Source organism: Pongo abelii, chromosome 4 (genome assembly GCF_028885655.2).
Source record: "Pongo abelii isolate AG06213 chromosome 4, NHGRI_mPonAbe1-v2.0_pri, whole genome shotgun sequence".
Classification (NCBI taxonomy): Eukaryota; Metazoa; Chordata; class Mammalia; order Primates; family Hominidae; genus Pongo; species Pongo abelii.
The window spans coordinates 688,642-714,051 of record NC_071989.2 but is presented as its reverse complement, the minus strand read 5'-3'; the positions used below and the strand labels follow the sequence as shown (position 1 = coordinate 714,051).

Below are 25,410 nucleotides of genomic sequence, written 5' to 3'. Positions count from 1 at the left end.
TGAATACCTTGGTTTTTTAATTTGTGTTACTGTTTTCTCAGTCCAGTAAGATTTATGCTTTAAGGAGGTTCTGTTTTGGTGTATTTTGAGGTTTTGTTTAAGATTTGGAACTCCTTTTAGTGTTTCTTGTAGGACTGACTTGTTAGTGGCTAGTTCTCTCAGCATTTGTTGTTCTGAAACACACATTATCTCTACTTCATTTAGGTGACATAGTTTTACTGAATACAAAATTATTGGCTGTTAATTATTTTGTTTGAAGAGGCTAGAGATAGGACCCCAATCCCTTCTAGTGTGTAGAGTTTCTGCTGAGAAATTTTCTGCTAATATGAGAGGTTTTCCTTTAGAGGTTACCTGATGTTTTGCCTCCCAGCTGTTAAGATTGTTTCTTTTGTCTTGACTTTAGATAACCTGATGACTATGTGCCTCGGTGATGATCTTTTTGCAATGAATTTCCCAGGCATTCTTTGAGCTTCTTGTCTTTGGATGTCTAGAACTCTAGCAAGGCCAGGGAAGGTTTCCTTGATTATTTCCTCAGATGAGTTTTCCAAACTTGTAGATTTGTCTGCTTTGTCAGGAACACTATTTTTAGGTTTGGCTGTTTAACATAATCCCTAAGTTCTTGGAGGCTTTGTTCTTTTTTAAAATTATTTTTTTCCTCTTTGTCTGGCTGGGTTATTTAAAAAGTCTTGTTTTTGAGTTCTGAAGTTCTTTGTTCTACTTGTTAGATCCTGCTGTTGAAAGTTTCCAGTGCATTTTCTGTTTCTCTTAGTGTGTCTTTTGTTCCAGAAGTTGTGACTGTGTTTTCTTTAGGATCTCTATTTCCCTGGAGCATTTTTCATCTATATCCTGTATTGATTTTCAAATTTCTTTAAGTTGGTTTCACCTTTCTATGGTATCTCCTTGAGTAGTTTAATAATCAACCTTCTGAATTCTTTCCGGCAATTCTGATTTTCTTCTTAGCTTGGATCTCTCACTGGGGAGCTAGTGTGCTCTTTTGAGGGTGGAATAGAGCCCTGTTTCATAATATTACCAGGATTACTTGTCTGATTCCTTCTCATGTGTGTAGATTATTTCAGTGGGAAAATCTGGAACTCAAGGGCTGCTGCTCAGATTCTTTAGTCCCCTGGGGTGGTCCCTGATTTGTGCACTTCCCCTTCCCCTAGAGATGGAGCTTCCTACAAACCAGACAGCAGTGATTGCTAATGTTCTTCTGGGTCTCTCCACCCAGCAGGGCTACCAGGCTGGTGCTGGGGAATGTCTGCACAGAGTCCTGTGATGTGATCCGTCCTCAGGTCTCCCAGCTGTGGATGCTAGCACCTGCTCCAGTGGAGGTGACAGGGGACTGAAGTGGACTCTGCGGAGGTCCTCGGCGGTCGATAGGTTTCCTATGCTGACTTTCTCAGAGGCTAGTTATTCTAGCAGTGAAATTGTCACATGGGCAGACTCGGGACCTCTGGTTATCCAGGATGTTGCAGGAGGTGGAATAAGCTCTTGTTTTCTCCTTCCTAGGAGCAGGGTTGTTCTGTCATGAGTTGCTGTCATGTCCTGAGCTGATTGGCCTCCAGCCAGGAGGTGGCGCTTTCGAGACAGCAGCAGAGTTGTCACCTGTTCTGTGGAATTTGCAGTGGCCTATGGCATCTTCCAAAGGCTCTGTGCCTTTTTTTGTTTTTTCTGGTGTGCTGCTGTGGTGGTTCCTGGAATGAAAGGCCACAGTATGAGTCTCCAAATGCTGTTCTGTCTCTCCATGTGGGAGCTGCACATCAGACCTGTCTCCCATCTGCCATCACTCTTCAGAACCTGTCTTAGGCACTGGTGCAGGGCAGGTCTCACACGGTGGGTGGAGGCACTGCTTTGCATCGTCCCAGTGGCAAAGAGTCATAGTCCTTTACACGAGAAGCTTCTTACACTTGCCACTGTGCATAACTCGAGAGCACTCAGACAACCTCCCAGGAGCTGCTGGTCTACAAGTTTCTGAGACACATGCGCCTCACAGCAGTGGTGCTGACACGACGCGGTGCAGCCTCCAGTGCCACCCTGAGCCCCCCTACAAAGCTGAGATGAGTTTCTCTCCTCCTTCCTGCCCCACCAGAGTCAAGGCTAAGAGCTCCCTGCTGATTTACAAGTGCCCATGTCACTTCTGCACTTCAGTAAACCCGGACAGGGGTTCGACGGCACGGGTAAGTTGCAGTCACCAGTGATGCACCCCAAGGACAGGGCCATGTGCAGAATGTGTGGTCCGAGGTCCCCCAAGCTGAGGTTAAGGTAGTATTCAGAATGGAAGCACTCTGTGTCCAAGGGTGCTGCTCACATGGGAATGATGGTGGGTGGCGCACAGAAGAGCGATGGAGTGAGAGGAGCTGTGGGTGACAGATCCAGACGGGTACCAAAGCGGGAGCCCCCAGCACTGGAGCGCCACCATCAGGCTGCGGTGATGGGCAGATGCCCAGGGCAGGCTCTGAAGTGCCCAGAACATGCGGTGAGGGACCGTGCTGTGATAAAGGATGGAGGGAAATTGGTAGCCATGGCAGAAGCCACGTGCTGTGGTTTTAAAATAAAATGCTCAGGAAAGACTGTGTGTAGGGGACAGATGGGAATAGAGATGTGTGTGTGGTCCCGTGTGCACATATGTGGGGATATGTGGTTATGTGGCTGTGGTTTTGTGTGTGGTATGTGGTCACATGTATATGTGTGTGAATGGTGTGTGTGTGTTACATGGACTCTGTGTCCGTCCTTCACGGGAAAAGCCCTGTGTGGCTACCAGCTTTAGGGCCACATATTTCTGTTCCTGCTCTGGGGTCAGCTTCCAGCGGTTTCTACTGGGTCGTTATTTATTTTTTAGAGATTGGATCTCACTCTGTCACCCAGCATGGATTACAGTGGTGGGATAATGGCTCACTGCAGCCTCCACCTCCTGGGCTCAAGCGATCTTCCCACCTCAGCCTCCCGAGTAGCTGAAACTACAGGCATGTGCCACCACACCCAGCCAATTTATTTCTTATTTCTTAAGAGATGGGGTCTCACTCTGTTGCCTGGGCTGGTTTGGAACTTCTGGTCTCAAGCAAGCCTCTGGCCTCAGCCTCCCATAGCAGGGGGATTACAGGCATGAGCCACTGTGCTAGTCTGTGCGGGAATCCATTTGAGCAGGCTTTGTGAGGCGGCCAGCTTCTGGAGGTTACAGGTGTCTTCTCCTTCCCTGTTGGGGCAGGGTCGCCTCACCACACTTCCCCAGGACTTCAGGGAACAGGCTCTTGAGACTTGGAAATGAAAAGGGATCAGCCGGCCTGGAGGAACAGTGATGCTGGCGTCCAAGCCTTGCCCCTTCCCTGCACTTCCAGCGAAGATTTGGAGACACACTCAGTGGAAACCGATCGAGCCCCCAGCCTGCCCCCACCCAGACTCGCCCATCAAATTTCCCTCACTCTGTGTGGCACATGGGCTCACAGGATTTTCTCTGCCTGCAATCGTCCAGGTGCACACCTGCTGCCGGGGTGCAGTTGTGAGTCCCCTCAGTCTCTCTGTAGCGTCTCGGTGTAGATGACGATTTACAGTCACCCTTGCGTGAAGCCACATGAGGCCTGGTCTGAAGCAGAGAAGATCCGCTCAGCATCACGTTGAATCCCAAGCCTGCATCTCCGTGGGCTCCAGGACAATCCTGTGAAAACAACTCCGTTGGTTCATTGTTCACATCGGGGAGGAGAATTCTGTCTGAAAATGAGCGTGACTTCACTGATACCTGCATCCGTGGCACAGCCCTGTGCTGAGCTCCACAGACCTACAGTCCATCGCCTCCCCTTCGAGTGGGCCCATGGCTGCAGACAGCGTTGTCCAAAGAAGACACCCTGACTAGATGAATGGGACAAACTGGAAACTCCAGAAACAAGCCCTTCCTTACATTTCTGGTGTTTGGCTTAAATGGAAGGTGCCAAGGCGAGGCAATGGGAAGAAATGGAAGCGCTTGTAATGAGTGTGCTGCAGCAGCTGCATAACCGCATGCCAAACACACACACACAGCTCAGTACCACCTAGAGAGCAATGCGGAATCAGAGACCTCATATATAGAGAGGAACGTTTAACCTCCCTAGAAAACTCACAGAATATGTTTTTTTAACACTAAATATACAGTTGTCCTCTTAAATTGGTTAAGAGCACAAAATGTAACAGGCAGAAGGTCTGTTTCAAACAAATTAAAAAGCTACGTGTTTTTAAAATGTGTTTTTAAAGTTTTCCCCAAGTGAGATATATACATACCCACAAAAATAGTGTGTGAAGGAAAGCTGTCATACGGAAGGAGTTGTGTCCTGAATTCTTCAAGGAAACACATGTGGAAATAGGAATTAATAGAGTCAGCGACACATTAATAATTTTTTAAAATTGAATCTTAAAATGCTGCATGGCACAAAGCTATGGTATATAAAGTATTGGTAGGTACAAAGGGAAAAGTCTGTACAGCTTTTAGCAAAAATGCTTTTGCAGAAAAGCAAATTAAAATAATGCAAACAGCATACTGAGGTTACCACAGCTAGACATCAGAGCTACAACTTCTCATAGCTGTGTCAGAAAATCCTATGTATCCAGAATAGACTAACATTTCAGGACAAAACATGGACTTTTTAACAGTTCTTTACCCATTTTAAGTTCTTTTTATCTCCCCCAACCCCCAGTTCAGTAATTCAGCAAGATCCAGCAGAAAGAGGGCTACCTTTAGAATTGGCTATTTGATGTTTCTTCCCATGGGGAGACTGTCATGCAGCCTGGACATTTCAGGCTCATGCATCCATGACCAGTCTCCCACTAGGGTCAAAAAAATTCAGCCATAGACTTGGTGAACTCGGCTTCCCACTGCTGCTTTGTTCTCCCGCTGATGAAGGTGAGCTTCAGGGTATATCTGCCATCAAACCTTTTAAGACTGGAGGGCAGCTCCCAACTAGCATCAGAATCCACTCTTGTAGGCTCTTTTCTGTGGGCCACGAGAAAGATGATCTTCTCCTTAGATGAGGTCTAAATGGTCAGAATTCCCATCATCACAAAGCCAAAACGGGCTTGGATTCTGGAAAGGGATGCATATAATCCCAAATCACAGCCACTATGGCAAAGCAACAGGACATTGTACAGATGGTGAGGTGACCGTCAATTACATAAAAATTCTCCACGTATATATATTTTTCCAGAAGTATCTTTTTGGCAGAATCATCCAGAGTTTTTCACAGCTGATCCATCCCACTTGTCAGTTTTTACAGGCATATCACCTATCTTCCACTTATGCAACATGCCGCTACGGCCACTGCCTGTCCCGCAGCTGGAACCCCCGCCAGCCCCACCGCCGCCTGCGCTACCGCCCCTCCTCCAGCCCGTGCAGCTGCTGCTGCCATCTTTTCCGCCTCTGAGTCTCCCTCCAGAGAATATCTTTGTGATCTTCTGTTAAGCAGTGTCTTCTTTGATAGATGCCAAAAACACTATTTCCGGAAAAAAAGAATAAATTTGACTTTAAGCATTTAAAAATTTCCCTTCGATTGACACCTTTAAGAGAATGAAAATATAAGCCACAGACTGAAATATTTTCAAGTCATATACTTGTATCCAGAATATTGAAAGAGTTTTCAAAACTCAGTAATAAGAAAACTCTGTTTTCAAATGGGCAAAAGGTTTGAATACAAAACTTCCACAAGGCAATAATGTGAATGACAAAGCACATGAAAAGGTGCTCAACATCATTTCCCATCAGGGATCCACGAGCTAAAACCACAATAAGATAGCATGGCACCCATGTTAGAAAGGCTACAATAAAAATGATTAACAAGATAAGCCAGGCCCAGTGGCTCACGCCTGAAATCCCAGCACTTTGGGAGTCCAAGGAGGCAGAAGGATTGTTGGAGGCCAGGAGTTGGAGACCAGCCTGGGCAACCTATCTTTAAAAAAAATAATTTTTAAAAAGATGAACAATACCAAGTGTTGGTGAATATGTGGGAGAATTGGAAGTCTCATCCATTGCTGATGGGGATGAAAGATGATGCCACATCACCAAGCAGTTTGGCAAAGCTTCTGATGCTGAGTAGGTACTTATGATATGACCCAACACTCTCACCCCCAGATTCTTACCCAAGAGCAATGAAAGCAAGACTCTGTCTCTAAAAAAGATAATTAAAAAGAAGATGAACAATACCAAGTGTTAGTGAAGACATGGGAGAACTGGAAGTCTCAGCCGTTGCTCATGGGGATGGAAAATGATGCCACATCGGCGAGCAGTTTGGCAAAGTTTCAGATGCTGAGCATGTACTTATCATATGACCCAGCACTCCCACTCCCAGGTTCTTACCCAAGAGCACTGAAAACAACATGTGTGTGCACATGTAGCAGGTGTTTTTCTTTGCTAGAGCTTCCACAAGCTGGGACCACATATGGGGTGTTGGAACAAGAAATGTATTTTCTCACATATCTGGAGGCTGGAAGTCCCAGAGCAGCGTCTGCAGGGTTGGTTTCTCCCAAGGCCTCTCTCCTTGCCTTGTAGATGGCCACCTGTTCTCTGTGTCCTCCCACAGTCTTCCCTCTGTTTGTGTCTCTGTCACCATCTCCCCTTCATAAAAGGACACCAGTCACTCTGGATTAGGGCTCACTCTAATAGCCTCATCTAACATCAGTTACCTCTTTCAAGATCCCGTCTCCACATGTAGTCACGTTCTGAGGTACTGGGTGTCAGGATGTCAACCTATGAATTTGGAGGAGGATATAGTTCAGCCCATAATACAAGGATTGGGAGGAAGGGTGCTGTGCCACCACTGAAATCCTATTCCATGATCCAGGCAACCTTGAAGTACCATTACTCAGAACTGACTAGTAATGAACTTGAATTTCGTTTAAGAATAAGTTTAAAGTCAACAAGGTCTTTGTTCATCCTATGAATTTTGCTTCCCTTTCCCCCACAGGAAGCAGATGATGCCCCGAGTACATCTACACTTGGGTAAGTTTGTAAGTTTAATGGGAATGTTTTATCTGTCTGTACACTTGCCTTAACTCAAATTACTTAGGAAAATATGTCCTCTATTTAACGTGTTCAAATAATCTGATGACATAATGGAAAATAGACATGCTTCACTCAACATTTATAGCCATTCATGGAGCTTATTGCACTGATCTTACTTGAAAAAATTATAGAATTCTTTATAACTAACATTTGAACTTATGCACAAAAATAAGGCCAAGCGTAGTTATTTTCTTTCTTTAAACACATGTAATGTTGTGAGCCTGAATGTTTTTTAGTGTTTCTAATAGTGTTTCACTGAGAGTCAGATCTTGTCATTTCAACTCTAAATACATCCACTGATGACAGCTCTGCCCCAACACTGCACAATTCCAGCCCAACTGCACACCACTTTTTCACCCTCCAAACTACAAAGCTGAAAGAAGACCCTTATAAAGAGGACCATGATCCAGTTTTAAGCACACATTCTAAAGGGTACCCTGTTCCCATGATGAAATAAAATTGTGCAGCCATGACAAATGCATATTCTTCCCGAGAATCTCAAGTACAGGATACACTTCTCACAGAACATAGAGTGATAAGAAATCTACTCACACATGATGCTGAGTAAATTATTTACTCTTTGTTTGCTATTTCATTTTCCTTTCCATAAAATGAACACATATTAACTTTATATTTTAAAAAGCAACTTTATACAATATTTCCCAGAGTTTCAGGGTTTAGATATTGCACTCCTACACTCTACAATAAGTTTCATCTAGAACCATTTAATACAATCTAAAATAAAATAAAATGGAAAGGTAAGAGTCATTGGCTCAAACCACCCCAGGTGCACAGACACAGGACGCGTGCACACACACACTCGCACACAGTCACATGCACACTCACACACTCTGTCTCACACTGACACAGCCTCCTTCCTGCCTTCACCTCACATCCCAGTCCCCACCCTGCCTGCCATACTCCTCTCGTCACTGCAGTGAGTCCTAGCTGGCCCCACAGGGGAAGCGCCCGCACCAGCCTGCACAGAACAGCCCCATCCTCTCTGGGCACCCAGCAGCTGCAGCTGTCCTGGCCCAGGACCTCTGGGGTCTCTGCCACCATTCCAGTAGGTCATGCTGCTCAGGGGGGCCAGATGGCCAAACCAGGGAGGGCCCAGTGGACGTATGCCCAGAGACATGGCTGACATTATTCAGGGAGGGTGTGTGAGGGAGGCTGCTCGTGCTGGGAAGAAGGAGCACCCACACCTCATGGCTTGGAGCTGCTCGGGGTTCCTCTAGAGGCACCTGGGACCCCAGACTGCTGAGGTCACCGCATGTCTCCCGGTCTCCCCTTCACAGATGAGTGCACCCAGCTGGCCTCATCCTCCCAACCCAGCTGCCCTGGATCATGGAGCAACATTTATTTTTTATTTTTTATTATTTTTTTGAGACAGGGTCTTACTCTGTCACCTAGGCTGCAGTGCAGTGGCACAATCTCAGCTCACTATAACCTTTGCCACTTGGATTCTTGCAATCCACCCACCTCAGCCTCCCAAGTAGCTGGGACCACAGGCTTACGCCACCACGCTGAGCCGACTTTTGTAGAGATGGGGTGTCACCATGTTGCCCACGCTGGTCTCAAACTCCTGAGCTCAGGCGATTTGCCTGCCTCAGCCTCCTAAAGTGCTGGGACTACAGACATGAGCCACTGTGTCTGGCCATGGAGCAACATTTAGATGGGGGTGAATTTAATACCTAACTTATACTTAGAACTTATAACCTTATTACATGCTCATTGCATCAGTTTGAAGACGATAGTATAAGTTAAAAATATTCTGCACCTCCCTTCCTGAATTTTAATTTCTTCAACAATATGGCATGGATTACACTCATGACGTTTCATATAGATGTGTCTTCTTCTTGTCAGGAACTTCACCCTCTCATGATGTGCATATACCATGGCTTAGTCAACCGTTGTTCACTATGGGATATTAAGTTTATGACCAAGTTTAGGTTTTGCAAACAAAATTGCAAGAAGCACCTTTGTGCCAAGGTTGTCAGATACTGACAATATTGTTTTGTTTCTGTAGAACACTTAAAAGTCAAAGGGCATTTGCATTTTAAATCCTCATAGTTTCTTTTTGCTTACTTTACCAAAAGGTTCGAACAACGCAAATTTCCTTCAATTTCCTCACTCTTTTCAGCACCAGATATTAGCAAGGTATCTTTAGTTTTATCCAAATAACAGTTTTAATTGTTTCAATGTGCATTTTCCTCATTACTAATGAGACTGAACATATTGTCATTCGTTTTTTTACCGTTTCACAGTTCCTCTTGTATGAATTAGCTTTTCAAATGTTTGCACACTTTTAAATGGAATTGTTTGTATTGTCGATATTAAGTGGTCTTTGCACATTAGGGATAGTAATTCTCTGATCTGTGTGTTTCCAACGTATTTCTTTCAGTCTGTCTTTTAAAATTTTGTGTTTATCATGTCTTTTACAATGTGAAGGTCATAAATTTTTGTGAAGTCAGTTGTCAAATGTTCCTGTCTTGCTTTAAAAAGTCTTTCTTACTCCAGGGTTATACAAAAATCATCCAGAACTCTTTGCTGATATTTTTGTAATTTTTCTGTTTTGATTTTCCTTATATTTTGATTTTCAAGCCATCTTGAACTTATTTTTGCATACAGGGAGAGAGCTAAGGTTACTTTATCTTGAAGACTTAACTAATGGTTACCACCTCATTTATGAAACAATACACCTTTCCATCTAATTCAGAGGTCCCCTTTTCTAGTGCTTGCCATAAGCACTAGACTCAGATCTGTTTCTACACGTTTATTTCTGCCTTGTTGATCTGTGTCCTAAACCATGCTGTTTTAATTACTGGACCTTCCTGAGCTACATTGTAATGTCTGACAGTCACATTCTCAGGTTTTTTCATTTCTAAAAGTTTTGACAATTTTTAAACTTTAATTTTTTCATCTAAGTTTATTTAAAATTTATATGGAAAATACATTTTGTTTCCGTTCCAGGAAACCTGGAATTTGGAGCAAAGTTGCATTAAATATACACCTGATTTTGAGAGTGGCCGATAGTGTTTCCCTGGCATCCCAACTCCACTGGGAGCCACATAAGGACCCAGAAGTCCGTCTCCCCCAGGTGGGCAGAGGATGGAAGTTCCTGCCTTGCTCTTCCTGAGTTGCCCCAGAAGCTCCGCCCTTCACAGAAACGTGCTGGGGTCAGTGCCAGAGTTCCAGGCCAGGGAAGGCCAGCTGGGTTCTGCAGCTCAAGAGGCAGGCAGCTTCCTGGGTCAGAAAAAGGTAGCCCAGGAGAAGTGCCCCATTCATCAATTTCTCAAACCTGAGAATTGCTGAAGAGTTTTGCCTAGTTTCAGCAATCAAGGATTACATATCACTTAGTGTGAAAATGCTCTTTCACAAAACCCATTAATTTTCCTTGTAAATTGGTTTTCTTTGATTTAGTGAATCCAGGTTATTTTGAATTTTACTTCAAAGTATAGCCTATGGTTCTAATATTAGATAAAAACTAAGACATTTTCTCTTTTATCCATTTCTGGCAAGAATGATAGAAAATTAATTGTGACCAGGATTGTAACCTTTCACTTTGAAAAAATATATATGTTTTATCAGTACACATTCGAAATAGAAAATAGGGAAGTTGCAAAAATTCTTGATGTAAAAACCTAAGTCACTCACGGTCCCCTACCCACCAATGGCTACTGCAGGCATTTTGATTGGCACTTCCTGCAGCTTCCCTTTTAACATTTTTTCTGTGTATTACACCCATTTTCTAAATGAAATGATCATTTAATACACCTCTTTAGGCACCTGAGTTTTAAACTCTACATTGTTCCGTTAAAAGATAAGATATTGATGGGCATAAACCACTCCATCTTTAAATCATATTCCTCTTTGTTGGAAGCCTTCTTCATTTCATTCAAGTCTTCTCCATAAGAGAATGAGCTAACCTTGTTGAATGTGAAAAGTGTTACACCAACACCACATGAGTTTACAAAGCCTCTAGATGCAACAGGTGATAAATTACCATTATAACCCTTTTTTTGGTCACAGAATATGCTTCCAGGGTCACCTAACAGTTTGGATCCAGCTGGTCCACCTTATAGACTCACTCACAGCCTTTTACTTCAGGCTCTGCCTGCTGGGCACATTACAAACGTCTGTTTCTAGCGATCAGGGACTTTGTTTAAATCATGTCATGCTTTGCCACAGGGGGAAAGTCCATTCATTAAGTGCCTGTGAGGTGTGATGTTGCTAATCACAGGTCTATTTTGTGGGAAATGTGTAGGAATTTATGGTATCTCTAGTGGTGGATATTAGACAAACTTATGGGGGGTATTCTGGTCTGCGTGTTTGCTGTGGGATGTCGAAGGGAATGGGTGGATGTAGCTGACCAGCTGGAATGAAAGTGGGAACAGGGAGCAGGATTTCCCATGTGAAGACCCTAATCCCCAGCACCTCATTCAGTGGCTTGTATTAATTTTCCAGTGGAGTCTGGAGCTGTTCCTTTGCATCATCCCCCTACCAAGCATCCAGGGTGCTTTCCATGTGAGCGTCATGCCCAGGTGGTGTCTGTTGTGTAGCACACTCCTAGCACTCACACAACCTACCAGGAGCTGCCTGTTCCTGGGATCTGCTGACAAGCAGAAACCACGGTAGTGGTGCTTGTCCGGAACTTTGGAGCCTTAATGGCCTGTTGTGAGCTCCTCCCCAAAGCGAGACCCTGCTTTGCTGACACATGGTCTTTCCTTCCTCCTGAGCTTCCTAGAAGAGGGGATCATGAAGAGCTCCTGTCTCCCTCCCAGGGCTTGAGCCTGAGCCCCGCCACTGTTTGGCATCTAGAAAGGACCTCGTCATCTGGGGTATCCCTAAAGCCACTGGCCTCTTCCCTCCAGTGAGCAGCACAGAGTCTTCCTCCACAGCGGAGGTTACAACAATATTCTGAGTTGCTTGTTTGACTAATTGTGAGCATTCATAGGTGTTTTAGTCTGTTCAGCCTGCTTCAACAGAAATACCACACACCGGGGGCTTAGGCAACAAACATGTATTTCTCACCATTCCAGAGCCTGGGAAGTCCCAGCTCAAGACACTGGCAGATCGGGTGTCTGGTGAGAGCCCCTTCCTGGTTCTCCAATGGCCTCCTCTGGTTGTCCTCACATAGCAGGGAGTGGAGAGTGAGATCTGACTCACATGCCTGTTCTGAAGGCACTCACGAATCCTGTCATCCGGGTCCCACATTCGGGAGCTGACACCAAAGGCTCCGCTTTATGACACACAACGCTGGGGTTAGGACTTCAGCCTGTGAATCTGGGGGACACAGGCACACCATCTACAGGAAGGGTCCTGAAGGGTGCTGCTCCAACAGCAACAAACGCGGGTGTGGGATAGAAGAAAAAGTCAGGGACAGAAAATATTTTCAATTATGAAACACATATGTGTGTGTGTGACGGAAGCAGACAGAACACAAAAATAGGTGCTGCATTGCCAGAAGTGTCATGTGTGCATCTCAGTGAGGTGTGCAGATGTCTGCAACCAGTCTGAAATGCGGCAGACCAGAGCGATGGGCAGACAGTTATGTCATGGGGCAGAGGACAAACATTAGCCCTGGTCGCTTGCAGGTGCTGGGTTCAGGTTTTGTTTGTTTTTTATTTTTTTGTAAAGCCTTTTCCAGTCTTGTTTAGGTTTGAAATTTTAATAAAATGTTGGGAAACTGTGCATATAGGAGACAGGTGAGGAATAAATAGTGTGCGTGTGTGTGTGTGTAACTGATGGTCAAAAGATGGAGCATGTGGGGAGGCCAAGGCAGCAGATCAAGAGGTCAGGAGATTGAGGTACTGTCCTGGCTAACACGGTGAAACCCTGTCTGTACTAAAAATACAAAAGGATTAGCCAGGTGTAGTGGCAGGCACCTGTACTCCGAGCTTCTTGGGAGGCTGAGGCAGGAGAATGGTGTGAACCCAGGAGGCAGAGCTTGCAGTGAGCCGAGATTGTGCCACTGCACTCCAGCCTGGGCGACAGAGCAAGACTCTGTCTCAAAAAAAAAAAAAAAAAAAAAAAAAATTAGCTGGGTTTGGTGGCATGCTTCTGTAATCCCGTTACTCAGGAGGCTGAGGCAGGAGAATCGCTTGAACCTGGGAGATGAAGGTTGCAGTGAGCCAAGATCATGCCACTGCACTCCAGCCTGGGTGACAGAGTGAGACTACGTCTCAAAATAAGTAAATAAAAAGATGGAACATGTAAGTGTGTTGGAGACACATGCAGACGTCCAAGGGGAACTGAGTGAGGGAGCCTGGAAGTGGGGCATGGCTGGGAGCACTGAGGACACAGCACAGGATGTGAGGACAGGTCTGAACCCACACCCAGAGGGCAGCTCGGGCAGAGCAGAGGAGCTAGGAGAGGAGAGAAGGGCAGATGCAGCTACCATAGGGCTGTCTCTCTGCACTGAGAGCTGAGCACTCATACAGCCAGCAAAGGGTCTAAGGCTAAGGGAGCAGGTCCTCTCAGATGTCCTGCGTGCTCCCTCCCAAGAGGCTGCACAGCGAGAGGGAGGCTGCACAACTTGACCCCTCCCATCCCCATCGGGCTGCAGTGCCCAGTTTTCCTTCTGTGGCACCAGAGATTCAGAAGGACCCACCTGAAGATCTCGGGTTTGTCTTTCAGTCCACTTAGGAGAGCCCCATTCTGACCATGGAAGGTCACACCCTGGCCCTTAACCCCAGTGGCCACAGTCACTGAGAGTCTGATGGGGACTGGCCTGCACCCAGACCCGGCCTGTGGCCTTCTCTTAGCTGCAGGCTCAGTCCAGGACCTGCGTCTGATCCTGTTGCTCTGATATCCCCCAGAGGCATCCCAGGCCCACCTCTCTCACTCTTCACAGGAATCCAAAGCTCCTCTTAGCAGAGCGATCCGAAACTAATTGGCATCGTAACCTGCATTTAGACTTTGGCATCAGACAGACCTTGGTTTGGGGCCAGTGTGGAGATGCTGCTGGTTCTATAACCTCATAAGTTTTTAAACCACTCTGAGCCCCTATTCCTCACAAGGAAATGGGGGATATTAGTATCTCTTCCCAAGAAGGTTGTGTGTGAGCTCCTGGAGTTGTGAACGTCACTGCCCAGGGTCTGGCTTTGGGATGCCCAGTGAATGCTGGTTGCCTCTTTCCCCTTGTTTTGGATCCCAGGTGCCCAGAGTCACACGAATCCCAATCCTCGGTGGGAACAGATTCATCCTTGATCTGTGAGTGACCTGCTTCGTTCATTGACTCCGTATTTTGTTTATTTATGATAGCGGAGGAAGCACCAACAACAAAAGCAGAGTCTGACATCGTCTTTGTCTGCTAACGGGGCCCCCATTCCAAGTCCTGGGGCCCCCATTCCAAGTCCTTGCACCCCGCTCATGTTCTTCATTGTCTTGCTTTCCTTCAAATTTTGTTCCTTAGATATCTATATAGATATAGATGTATATTCCTAAAGAGTACATATGTACGTGCAATACATTGGTTACTTTTTCTTTTTTCTTTTTTTAACAGAAAGGACATTGTGTGTATGTAGTATCTGAAATCTTTGGGGAATCACTTTTTTCACTTAGTACTAAATTGCCAAGGTCTGTCCATATTGTGTGTCGCTGTAGTCTGTTTGTGTTTGCTTCTGTGGCTGTTCCACCCTGTACCACACTTAATTACCCCTCTGGTATGGTTGGGCATGGAGATGGCTTCCAGTTTTTTGCTACCCAGCTGTGCTGCTCGATCTTGACAGATCTCCTGTTGTACAGGTGCAACCATTTCTCCTGAGGCTATTCCTAGTGGTGCAATTGCTAGAATGTCCAGCTCTCAGAGATAAGGCCACAGTTTTTTAAAGGTGTTGCACATGTTACACTCTCACAGCAGGGTATAAGAATTCCTATTGCTTCGTGTCCTCTCCAACACTTGGAATTGACAGTTGAGTAGTGTGAACTGGTGGCTTATTGTGGCCTACTTCAGTATTTCCTTCATTATTAATGAATCTGAACACATGTGAGCCATACGAGTTTTCTCTTCCGTGAATCACTTGCTCATGTCCCTAGTCCATTTTTCCATTGGACTCTTTGTGCTTTTCTTATTGATTTATATGAGTTTTTATATATTCTTTATACAAACCTTTTGTCAGTTGGGTGAATTACAGATAGAGTCTGTCCATGTGCAGCTTAACTCCATGTTTAATTTAATATACCATTCTAGAAACCAGCTCATGCATGACAATATAGTCATGTTTATACATATTGTATAAATAATGCTTTTTGTTCTTGATTAATGAATCTTTCCACCAAAATATCCAAAAGATAGCCATCTATTATTTCTACTAAGGGTTTTCAGTTTTGATTTTGAGAGCCAAGTCTTTATCTTTGGTTGATTTCAGTGTATGGTGTGAGGTAGAGATCTAACTTCATTCTTTCCTCTACGGATTTGTATTGTTTCCAGCTCCATTCATTGAGTAGGTCCTCTCCCCACTGGCATAAAAAGCTGCTTCTGTCCTGAATTCCATTTATGCACGTATTTGAGTCGATTTCTGGGCTGTCTAGTCAATTCCACTCATCAGTTTGTCTATCCCTGCACTAATTTCTTATCATCTTACTTCCCATAGCTTAGTAAGTTCTGAGATGTAAGTACTCCCTCTCCCACGAAAGGCTCTAGTTATTCAGTATTATGGTCACTAGCCCCACTCTTTCCTTTCCAGCACCTCCCCCATTCTCCCACCTGCCACACCTCTGGTGTCCTGACGTCAGACCCTTCTTATCTCCTGTGGGGTGGCAGAGGCTAGCTGCTTGCTGTGTGGGGTCAGCAACATGTTCCATATATGGACACTTAGCTACAACCCTTGTGCTTAACCTCACATCCCACCCCCATCCTCGCTCCTCACCCTTGCCCCTGGGACCCTCCATATCTTGTGGCCCGGGAGCTTCTCTGTTACTCAGTAAGGAAGACAATCTCCTTTAACTCAGCATCTTTGTCCACAGGCACTTCAGCTTTTTAAAAATCCAATCCGCCAATCTCTGACTTTTAATTAAAAAGTTCAATCTATCTATCTGTGTGTGTGTATATATATATATATATATATATATATATATGTATGTATATAGTTTAAAGTAATTACTGATAAGAAATGATTCACTTCTGCTATTTAGCTTTTTGCATTGTGTATATCATATATATTTTTATTTCTCAATTCCTGCCCATTTAAAATATCTTTAGTTGAATGTTTGTAATGTTCCATTTTGATCCCTTTGTTCTTTATTTTTTGTACATTTTCTAATTATCTTCCTAGTGGTTACATTGGGGATAATAATTAATGTCTTAAACTTATAACACCCTAGTTTGAATACCAACTTAGATTTTTTTTTGAGACAGGACTCACTCTGTTGCCCAGGCTGGAGTACGCAGTCATAACTCACTGCAACTTCCTACTCCTGGGCTCAAGCAATCTTTCCACCTCAACCTTCCAAGTAACCAGGACTACAGGCACACATCACCACACTTGGCTAATTTTAAATTATCTTTTGTGGAAATGGGGTATCACTATGTTGCCAGGCTGGACTTGAACTCCTGGTCTCACAAGATCCTCCCACTTTAGCCTCCCAAAGGCTGGGATTACAGGAGTAAGCCACTACAGTCAGCCCCAACTTAGTTTCAATAGTACACAAACACTGCTTTTATCCATCTCAATCCCTCACCCTTTATATTGCTGTTGTCATTGATTACATCTTTATACAGTGTGCACCCATTAACAATATTTATAATGATTGTATTATGAATTTGGCTTTCAAATTATATAGAAAAAAAGAGTTACAAACCAAAAGTACAATATTATTGACTTGTATATTTACCTATGTTCTTTATTTCTTTACCAATGTTCTTTATTTCTTTGTATGGTTTTGAGTTACTGTCTAGTGTCTCTTCATTTAAGACTAAATAATTTCTTTAACATTTCTTTTAGGGTAGGTCTACTGATAATGAATTCCCTCAATTTTTGTCTATCTGAGAATGTCTTAGTTATTGCTTTATTCTGGAAGGATAGATTTGTCACATATAGAACTCTTGGTTGACAGGTATTTTCCCCCTTCCAGGGCATTTAAATATGTCACCCCACTGCCTTTGAGCCTCCTTAGTTTCTAATGAGAAATCACCTGATAATTTTGTTGAGGATCTCTTGATTCTGGTTAGTCACTTCTCTCTGCCTGCCTTCAAAATTCTCTCATTGTCTATGTCTTGACAATCTAACTGTAATGTGTCTTGGCGTAGATCTTTTGGTGTATAGCCTGCTTGGAATTCATGGAGCTCCTTGGATGTGTAGATTCATTTCTTTAATTAGATTTGGAAAGTTTTCAGCCATTATTTCTTTAAATAGAGTAGTCTCCTGCTCCCCCATTATCTGTGGGGGATACGTTCCAAGACTGCCAGTAAGTATCTGAAACTGTAGATAGTACCAAACCCTGTATACACTATGTTTTTTCCTGTACATTAATGGGCAGATAGTGTATACAGCATAGATACGCTGGACAAAAGGATGATTCATGTCCTGGATGGGCACAGCAGGGCAGAATGACATTTCATCATGCTACTCAGAACTACACACAATTTAAAACTTGTGAATTGTTTATTTCCATTTAATATTATTGGACTGGTTGCCCAGAGGTAACTGAAAGTGCAGAAAACACAACTGCTGATAATGGGGGAACACTGTATTTTTTCTGCCTCTTTCCTTTTCACTTCTCCTTTGGAGACTCCTATGTTGCATATGTTGGTACCCTTGATGGTGTCTAACAAATCCTTCAAGCTCTGTTCATCTTCCTTCATTCTTTTTTTTTTTTTTCTGGTCCTCAGACTGGATAATTTCGGTTGTCTTCAAGTTAGCTGATCTTTTCTTCTGCTTGTTCAAATCTGTTGAATTCTTCTAATGAACTTTTTCTTTCAGTTATGTACTTTCCAGCTCCAGTTTCTTTTTGGTTTTAAAAAAATATATAATTTCGATCTCTATTAATAATCTAATTTGCTCATATGTAATTTTCCTACTTTATTTAATTGTCAGTGTCTTCCTTTAGTTCACTGAGCATATTTAAGACAGCTGATTTAATGTCTTTGACTAGTAATTCCAATGTCTGAGCTTTCACAGACATAGTTTATGCCAAGTCTTTTTCTCCTGTGAGTGGCCCATATTATTCTTTTTCTTTGTATGTTCTATAATTTTTTGTTAAAAACTGGATATTCTGTGTATCATAATGTGGTAACTCTAAAAATCAAGTGCTTCTCCTCCTCTGGGACTATGAATTTTCTCTTGTTAAAGGCTAGAACCATCAGTTTGTGCCCTTTTCAAACTAGTTTTGCAAAATGTGTATTTCTTGTCACTGAAGTTGCTCTTCCTTTATCTCTATGACCAGTTAGTGAACTATCAAAGATTTCCTCAAATATCTAGCTACAAACAAGGGAGAATATCTGTCTCTTTAAATCTTCCAATGGATGCTGCTGGAGGAAGCCACTGCTGCCAAGTGGATCAAACACCAAGGCAAGCCTCTGTATTGATCCCTCAGGGCACCACCAGAGTAACCAAAATGTACCACCTGAAATTTATTGAGGACAAGGTCCCTGATGCTCACTCTGACATCAGCCAGCTGCTCCAAGAATGTAGGTTGCTGCCCTTATAGCCACAGGAAGACTAAGAAATCGAGGCGGTAGCTGGCTCATGTACACCATTCACGAAAGACCAACAGCTTCTCCTTCTTTTTTTTTTTTTGAGACAGAGTCTTGCTCTGTCGCCCAGGCTAGAGTGCAGTGGCACAATCTCCGCTCACTGCAAGCTCCACCTCCCAGGTTCACACCATTCTCCTGCCTCAGCCTCCCGAGTAACTGGGACTACAGGCACTCGCCACCACATTCAGCTTTTTTTTTTTTTTTTTTTTTTTTTGGTATTTTTGTATTTTTAGTAGAGATGGAGTTTCACCATGTTAGCCAGGATGGTCTCGATCTCCTGACCTCATGATCCACCCACCTCGGCCTCCCAAAGTGCTGGGATTACAGGTGTGAGCCACCACACCTGGCCCAGCTTCTCCTTTCTTCAAGCACTCTCCCATACATGTCTGACCAGGTTCCAGAGTTTCCAAATAATTCATTGCAATTGCTCTTTATAGCTCAATGGTTGTTCCAGTGGAAGGACCAGCCTCTATAGCTTTCTACAATACCATTTTGTCCTTGGATAAACTTCCTCTGCTTTTTTATATACATACTTGAACACACTTTTACAACCCAGTTATCTACATTCTTCCCCAGCAACCTGTATGTCACAATCCTCCACCATTTCACCTACCATACTTTGTCATGCTTTTATTTTCATTTGAAATTAATATTTTATTTTCTCTTTATTCTCAGTAATTTTTGGATTCGCTTGGTGATCCCTCAGCTCTCCTTTGCTTACTGAGTCCTGTCACTTCCTTGTGTGCATTTTTTCCTTGCACTTTCCTGTGTCTACCAAGACTACTGCTCCCCCTGCAATAATCTGGTGGCAGACACTCCCGTTGTTGCCTATGGTTTGAGAAGTTTTGCAGCAGCAGTCAGTGCCTGGCTGCTCAGCCTGCAAGTCCCCCAGCTCACCACCCCATCAGGAGCCCTGCCCAGCTGAGCATCCACTGCTCCTCTGTGGTGATTCCTGGGGGCCTCTTCCAGGTTCTGCAGCACACTCCTGACCATGGCCTTCTGCATCGGCTCCCATTTGCATGCTTCCCTTCTAGGAGTCATCATTTCTGATCCAACAAAGGTTTCCCTCTTGCTTTTCTTTGATGTCTTGTTCTTACTCATTTATGGATCCGTTTATATCCTGATTACAATTTTTAAGGATTGGATCAGAGAAGGGAGACTATAACATGTGATGGATATGCTGTTTTGATTCAGAAGTCTCCTAGTGACTTTTTTGCTTGTGGGTCTTTCAAAACCTTTCAAAGCAAAATTTTGTGCATCTCTGGTCTCTAATTCCTGACACATTCAGCGTTGCAAGTTAAGCCAGATCTCCAACCCTCTGGAAAGTCTGGGCAGCAACACGGTCACTTCTCCTGCCAGCTGGCCAGCATGCATAAACAATCAAGTCATTGGCTGGCTGGGCTAGTGTAGCATCAGGGCAGAGAACAAAACACCTGTACTCAAGATGTGGTTATAAAAACACTTATGGCTCCCTGATAGCCAGAACTCACCACAATCAAGCAAGAGTTGTGAGAAGAAGGTACCAGGCATGAGCTGACCTCCTGTGGGCCCCACATTTCCCCACTTTTCATGCTGGAAATCCAAACGAGCCTCCTTGGCTACCATAAGACCCTCTTATTTCTCAGGGAAAGCACTCTTTGTCTCTATATCAGCACACAGGCAGAAGAAAAAAGCAACATTCTTTCAGCAGTGCGGTCATATTACTATCTTCACAAAAATGAAGGCTCTGAAACTCAGAGAGGTGAAGTGATTGCCCACGTCACAAGCTAATCTCTAAAATGTACTCTTGTTTACACGTTTTGTGCGCTTTGGCAGTATAACAAGTATTACATCATGCGTTCTCTGTTGTTTCTCTTTCTGAATATTGCAAACAGGCTGCAACAAGAAACAACAGAGCCCATGAAAACCGACAGTGCTGAAAGGAAGACTGAGATTCAGGTAAGATACGTGGTAGTGCGGGTCATGTTGAAATCTACCCAAGTTTGGTTCTCTAGAGGGTGAAATACCTTCTTTAAAAAATGACCAATGCAAACTCAAGGGCTGGGCTGCTTGTCGTTTCCTTGTCTCTTGATGTCAACAGTAACCCCAGAAGAGGAACCGTGTGTCCATCTTCAGAAGTAGTGCATGGCAGCCGAGCTGTGAGAGTATCAGTTCATCTTTATTTTCTAGGCAGTAAACAATGTATAGATTGTACACTGCTCATTTCTATACTTGCCTTTAAGTCTAAACTAAGAATTATTTTCACCCAATTGTACTGATCTAAGAACTTTAAATAATGAACACCTGCCATTTTGAGATGGTTTCTGATTAGATGCCTCTGACCCTACCTATCCCTGCTTTCTGCTCAAACATTTAGGACCATCCATAGAATGCAGTGAAATTTAACTGTGAAACAAATGATCATTTACTTCCAGAATCAGGGGGAAAGTTTACTCACTAGAAGGCTAAAGGAATTTGTTATCAGGCCCACACATGAGTTGGCAAACCATCCAGACATGCTCTGCCATCAGAATAGGAAGACTGAGCACTTGAAAACAGAGGGGCATGCTCTCCCTCCACTACTATATCCCCTCAGCTAAGAAATGTGAGACATGATTATACCTTAAAATGAGACTGCAACACTTTCTCTAAGGTGTTACCTTGGCTTTCCAAGGCAAAGCAAGCTCCTTTCCACCCTGAACTCTACCATTGAGTACCTGCCTTCTCACAATGCTTGAGAGAGGCACCTCCCAAAAGCTAGCTGGACAGGAAAAGGGTATAGGGCACACTGTATCCTGAAAGGCAAGATCCATACAAGAAAAGCCCAATGATTGGGCAAAACATCAAAAGCCCTGATATCCTCAGAGTTCCTGTGCTCCAGGCAGCTTCCCACAGCTGTCTGGGTGCCATAGAGCCCTGAGGAAGCTGAAGGTCTCCCAGCAGCACAGTCCTGACCAGCACCCTAGAGGACAAGAGAGCAGGACTCATGGTTCTGTGTATATCCTGTGAAAATTTTGCAGAACTGGGAATAGACATCACCGTGAAAGCCCAGAGAGACAGCAAACCTGTGAAAATTGTTCTCTAGATAAAAAAAGTGTTTGAGATGCATAGCACAGGGTCTTAATGAGGCAGGAGTCAAACTCATAATTGGAGACAAGTTGAGATGAGAAGACAAATCCACTGAGATTAAAGGGGAGATGAATGAGATATGGAAAGATTGCAAGAAACCGACCATGAAGTTGCAAAATTAAAATCTTTCAAGGAAAGAAGAATTGGTGCTGTAAAAAATTGTCTCAGTGATATGGAGGACAAACTTAAGAAGCTACAACTTGAGCTCATGTAGAATGTCTACAGAACAGCGCCTGAGTCTACGTGCTGCTTCCACCATTTCCTTTGTGTGCAACAGTGAAACGGCTGAGGAGTAGCAGAGCCCGAGAAGTGGAGCTGGACACTTGGGTGAAGCGTCAACTTGCAAATAATCTGCAAACAACTGACAGCTTCTGTGGACATCCTTCCATGTGAGCATCAAATGGAGCTGTGGACTCCCTTCCGTGAGCAACAGTGACTAACAGTGATGGACACAAGGGATGTCTTAGTCCTTTGGTGTTACTACAAAGAAATACTTGAACCTGGGCAATTTATAAAGAAAAATCGTGTTTGGCTTATGATTCTGATGGCTGAAAAGTTGAAGATTGAGCTCTGCATGTGGTGAGGGTCTCAGCCTTCTTGCACTAACAGCAGAAGGGGAAGGGAGCTGACATGTGCAGAGATCACATGGAGAGAGAGGAGGCAAAGGGCTGGAGGAGGCCCCAGGCCCTTTTGAACAACAAGGTCTCATGGGTTGGTCAGAGCAAGAACTACTAGAGCATGAACTCACTCCCTTCAGAGGGAGGGCATTAATCTGTTCATTAGGGGTCCACCTCCATGACGTAAACACATCCTATGAGGCCCCATCTCCAACACTGGAGATCAAATTTCAACATAAGGTTTGGAAGGGTCAGATGGTCAAACCATAGCAAAGAGCAAGCTCCCATGGCAGAGCTTGATTAGTGATTGAAACAAGATGGTTCAGTGTGTTTTGTAGAAGCCCAAACTCAGCCAACCACAGCTTGTCTGCTGAAGTTGCAGATAATTTCAGGTCACATTCTTTATCATTTGCATGTTCTTTATCATTTGCATGTTCTTTATCATTTGCATTATTTTTGAATTAGGCTAAATCATTTCAAAGGCATCTGGTCTTCCTAGAGTGCTTTTGAAATGATTTAGCCTCATTCAAAAAAAAAATATTCACCACTAAGGTTTTAAACAGCAAATGTTTACTGTGATAACGTCTTACAGTTGTGAATTACTGTAGACCACACGAAACACTTCTTCAGTATTACACCTTACCCTTCCAAAGTGCCTGTGGTGTAGGAGTCAGTCACTCCTATCTCTAGAAAAGGAGATGGTGGCTAGGAGAGTTGTCTGATTTTTACATAATCCCAGAAAGGACTTAAGGTAGATTTTACAGATCGTGGAATACAGACTGATGGCATAAAGGGAAAAGGGAGGGGAAAGAAAGGAGTGAAATGAAGCCGGAGGTTCTAGTCATGTGGCAAGTTACTTACGAGAATCGGACAATGCTCTGAAACTGAGCAAGTTAAGGATGTGTGTGTGCACACGCATGCGTGTCCGTGTCCCTGTGAGTGCGAGTGTAAGTATTCTTAAAGGGATTAATGAACTGAGGAGACATAAGGAATTCTCAGGCCAGGGTTGAAGGCACAGAGGAACCCAAAGAGAAATCTAGTGGGGAGTGCAGCTGGCCCTTGCCCTGAGGGCATTTGCAAAACCTGGTGAACTTCATTTTCAGCTTTACAAGAGGTAGAAAGGGAAGATCAAGCTGAGAGCACTGCCAAAATGGCAAGCCAATCAGTAATCTCTTAAAGTTAGGACCCCCAGAGGGTGGTGCTCTCATTGCAGTGGCAAACTAGAAGCAACTCACTTCTCCACCCGCAAAGGAATCAGGAGGGATCAGTCATCTCAAGCCCTAGAGCTGTAAGAAAAAGAGAAAAATCACTGCCGAGTATTTGGAGCAACAGGTTCTCCCTAACTTTGTGCGAGGTGGGTGACCAAAAGTCCCCAAGCTGAGAATTTAACAGAGAGTGATTCTGAACTGGTCATTCCCAGGGGCCAAGCATAGTTCCTTCTGAGTAACAAACCTTCATCCTAAGCCTCAAAGATTTCTCACAAATAAAACTACAAAGCAAAGAAGCAATTCTCAATGAAAAACAACCCACCACACGTGAAAATAAAGCACTATGAGTGAGAAGCAGCAGAAACCATAGTAGAAACAGACACATAAATATTTCAGATGTTGAATTTGGCAGACCAAAACATAAAGAAAACACAAAGTCAGAAATACGTGAAGAGAACAGAAAACTATTTTTTAAATTACAAAGCAGATTTGGAAAAATACCAAATAAAACTTATAGAAATGAGAAATATCACTGATATTTTTTAAAGTGGATTGATTTAACAACAAATTAGACACAGTTGAAAAGTGTATTAGAGAACTCGAATCTAGAGATGAACAAATTACTGAAATAGATACAAAGTGACAAAAATGCAAAATGTGAAAAAAATTAATGAGAATACAGTTTGAAGGCTATGTTATGTTTAGAGTCCCAGTAAGAGAAAAGAGAGAAAATTGGGAAGAGGTCGTATTTAAGGAGATTTGGCTGAGAATTTGCCAACATTGTTAGAAGACACCAACTCACAGATTCATAAAGCCCAGTGAATCCAAGAAGGGGAAATAAAATTCTAGACACAACATAATTCAATTGATAAATGCCATAAACAAAGAATATACATATATATTTAGACGGAGTCTTGCTCTGTCACCCAGGCTGGAGTGCAGTGGCCCAATCTTGGCTCACTGCAAGCTCTGCCTCCCGAGTTCACGACATTGTCCTGCCTCAGCCTCCCAAGTAGCTGGGACTACAGGTGCCCGCCACCACACCCGGCTAATTTTTTGTATTTTTAGTAGAGACGGGGTTTCATCATATTAGCCAGGAAGGTCTTGATTTCCTGACCTCGTGATCCACCCGCCTCGGCCTCCCAAAGTGCTGGGATTACAGGCGTGAGCCACCATGCCCGGGCACAGAAAATATTTTTTAAAATATCTAGCGATAAAAGACGGGTTATCTTTCAAAAAGATGTATTTCCCAAGAAGAAGAACAGAAAATGGCCTCTGTCAGTGATGTCCTCATCTCTAAGCTTTCTGGAAGGATGGGGAGGGCAGGAGCCTGGCTCAGGAGGACTCTCACTAGACCCAGCTGGGAGTGGGGCTCTGTGTCTAAGCCAAGCTGATGATCTGCCCAGAAAGCAGCCCTGCCTCTCCAGGCAAGAGGGTGGGGTAAAAGCCACCGGTGGGTTTCCATCCCAAGTAGAGCTGAGCTCCCTCCCTGGTGGCTGCTCAAAGAGTGACTTTGTTTTGTCCTGCAGGAGCTGAGGTGCCCCTGTGATCCAGGTCTTCCACCCTGAAACCCCACCCCTCCATCAAGGTCCTGCCTGTAGAGTCTACCTTGCAAAGCTTCCTGCTCCTACCCATGCTACAGGCCAGCAACCAGAGCCCATCATCTCAGAGGACCCTGGATGTCCTTCGAAGGAACCAGGACCCTCAGAGCCCAGCATCCATCTCTGTCATCATCTTCATCACACCCAAAGAAGAACCAGC

At 44.0% G+C, this 25,410-nt stretch overlaps 1 protein-coding gene and 1 pseudogene across 8 annotated transcripts in view; one reads left to right on the top strand and one right to left on the bottom strand.

The window, feature by feature from the left end:
• The window catches only part of LOC129059314 (probable palmitoyltransferase ZDHHC11B), a 65,859-nt gene extending 40,449 nt beyond the window's left edge, over positions 1-25,410 (top strand). For 5 of the 8 annotated variants that reach the window (XM_054555316.1, XM_054555318.1, XM_054555321.2 and 2 more), the window contains 5 exons: positions 2,090-2,177; positions 6,921-6,955; positions 9,118-9,178; positions 20,591-20,654; positions 25,179-25,410. In XM_054555316.1, coding sequence (XP_054411291.1) covers positions 2,090-2,177; positions 6,921-6,955; positions 9,118-9,178; positions 20,591-20,635 — 229 coding nt within the window. In that variant the 3' untranslated portion in view covers positions 20,636-20,654; positions 25,179-25,410. The remainder of the gene's footprint in view (positions 1-2,089; positions 2,178-6,920; positions 6,956-9,117; positions 9,179-20,590; positions 20,655-25,178) is intronic. The other 3 variants (XM_054555323.1, XM_054555320.2, XM_054555324.2) reach the window with 3 other exon arrangements.
• Positions 4,521-6,395, bottom strand: LOC100456725 (signal peptidase complex subunit 2-like; annotated as a pseudogene).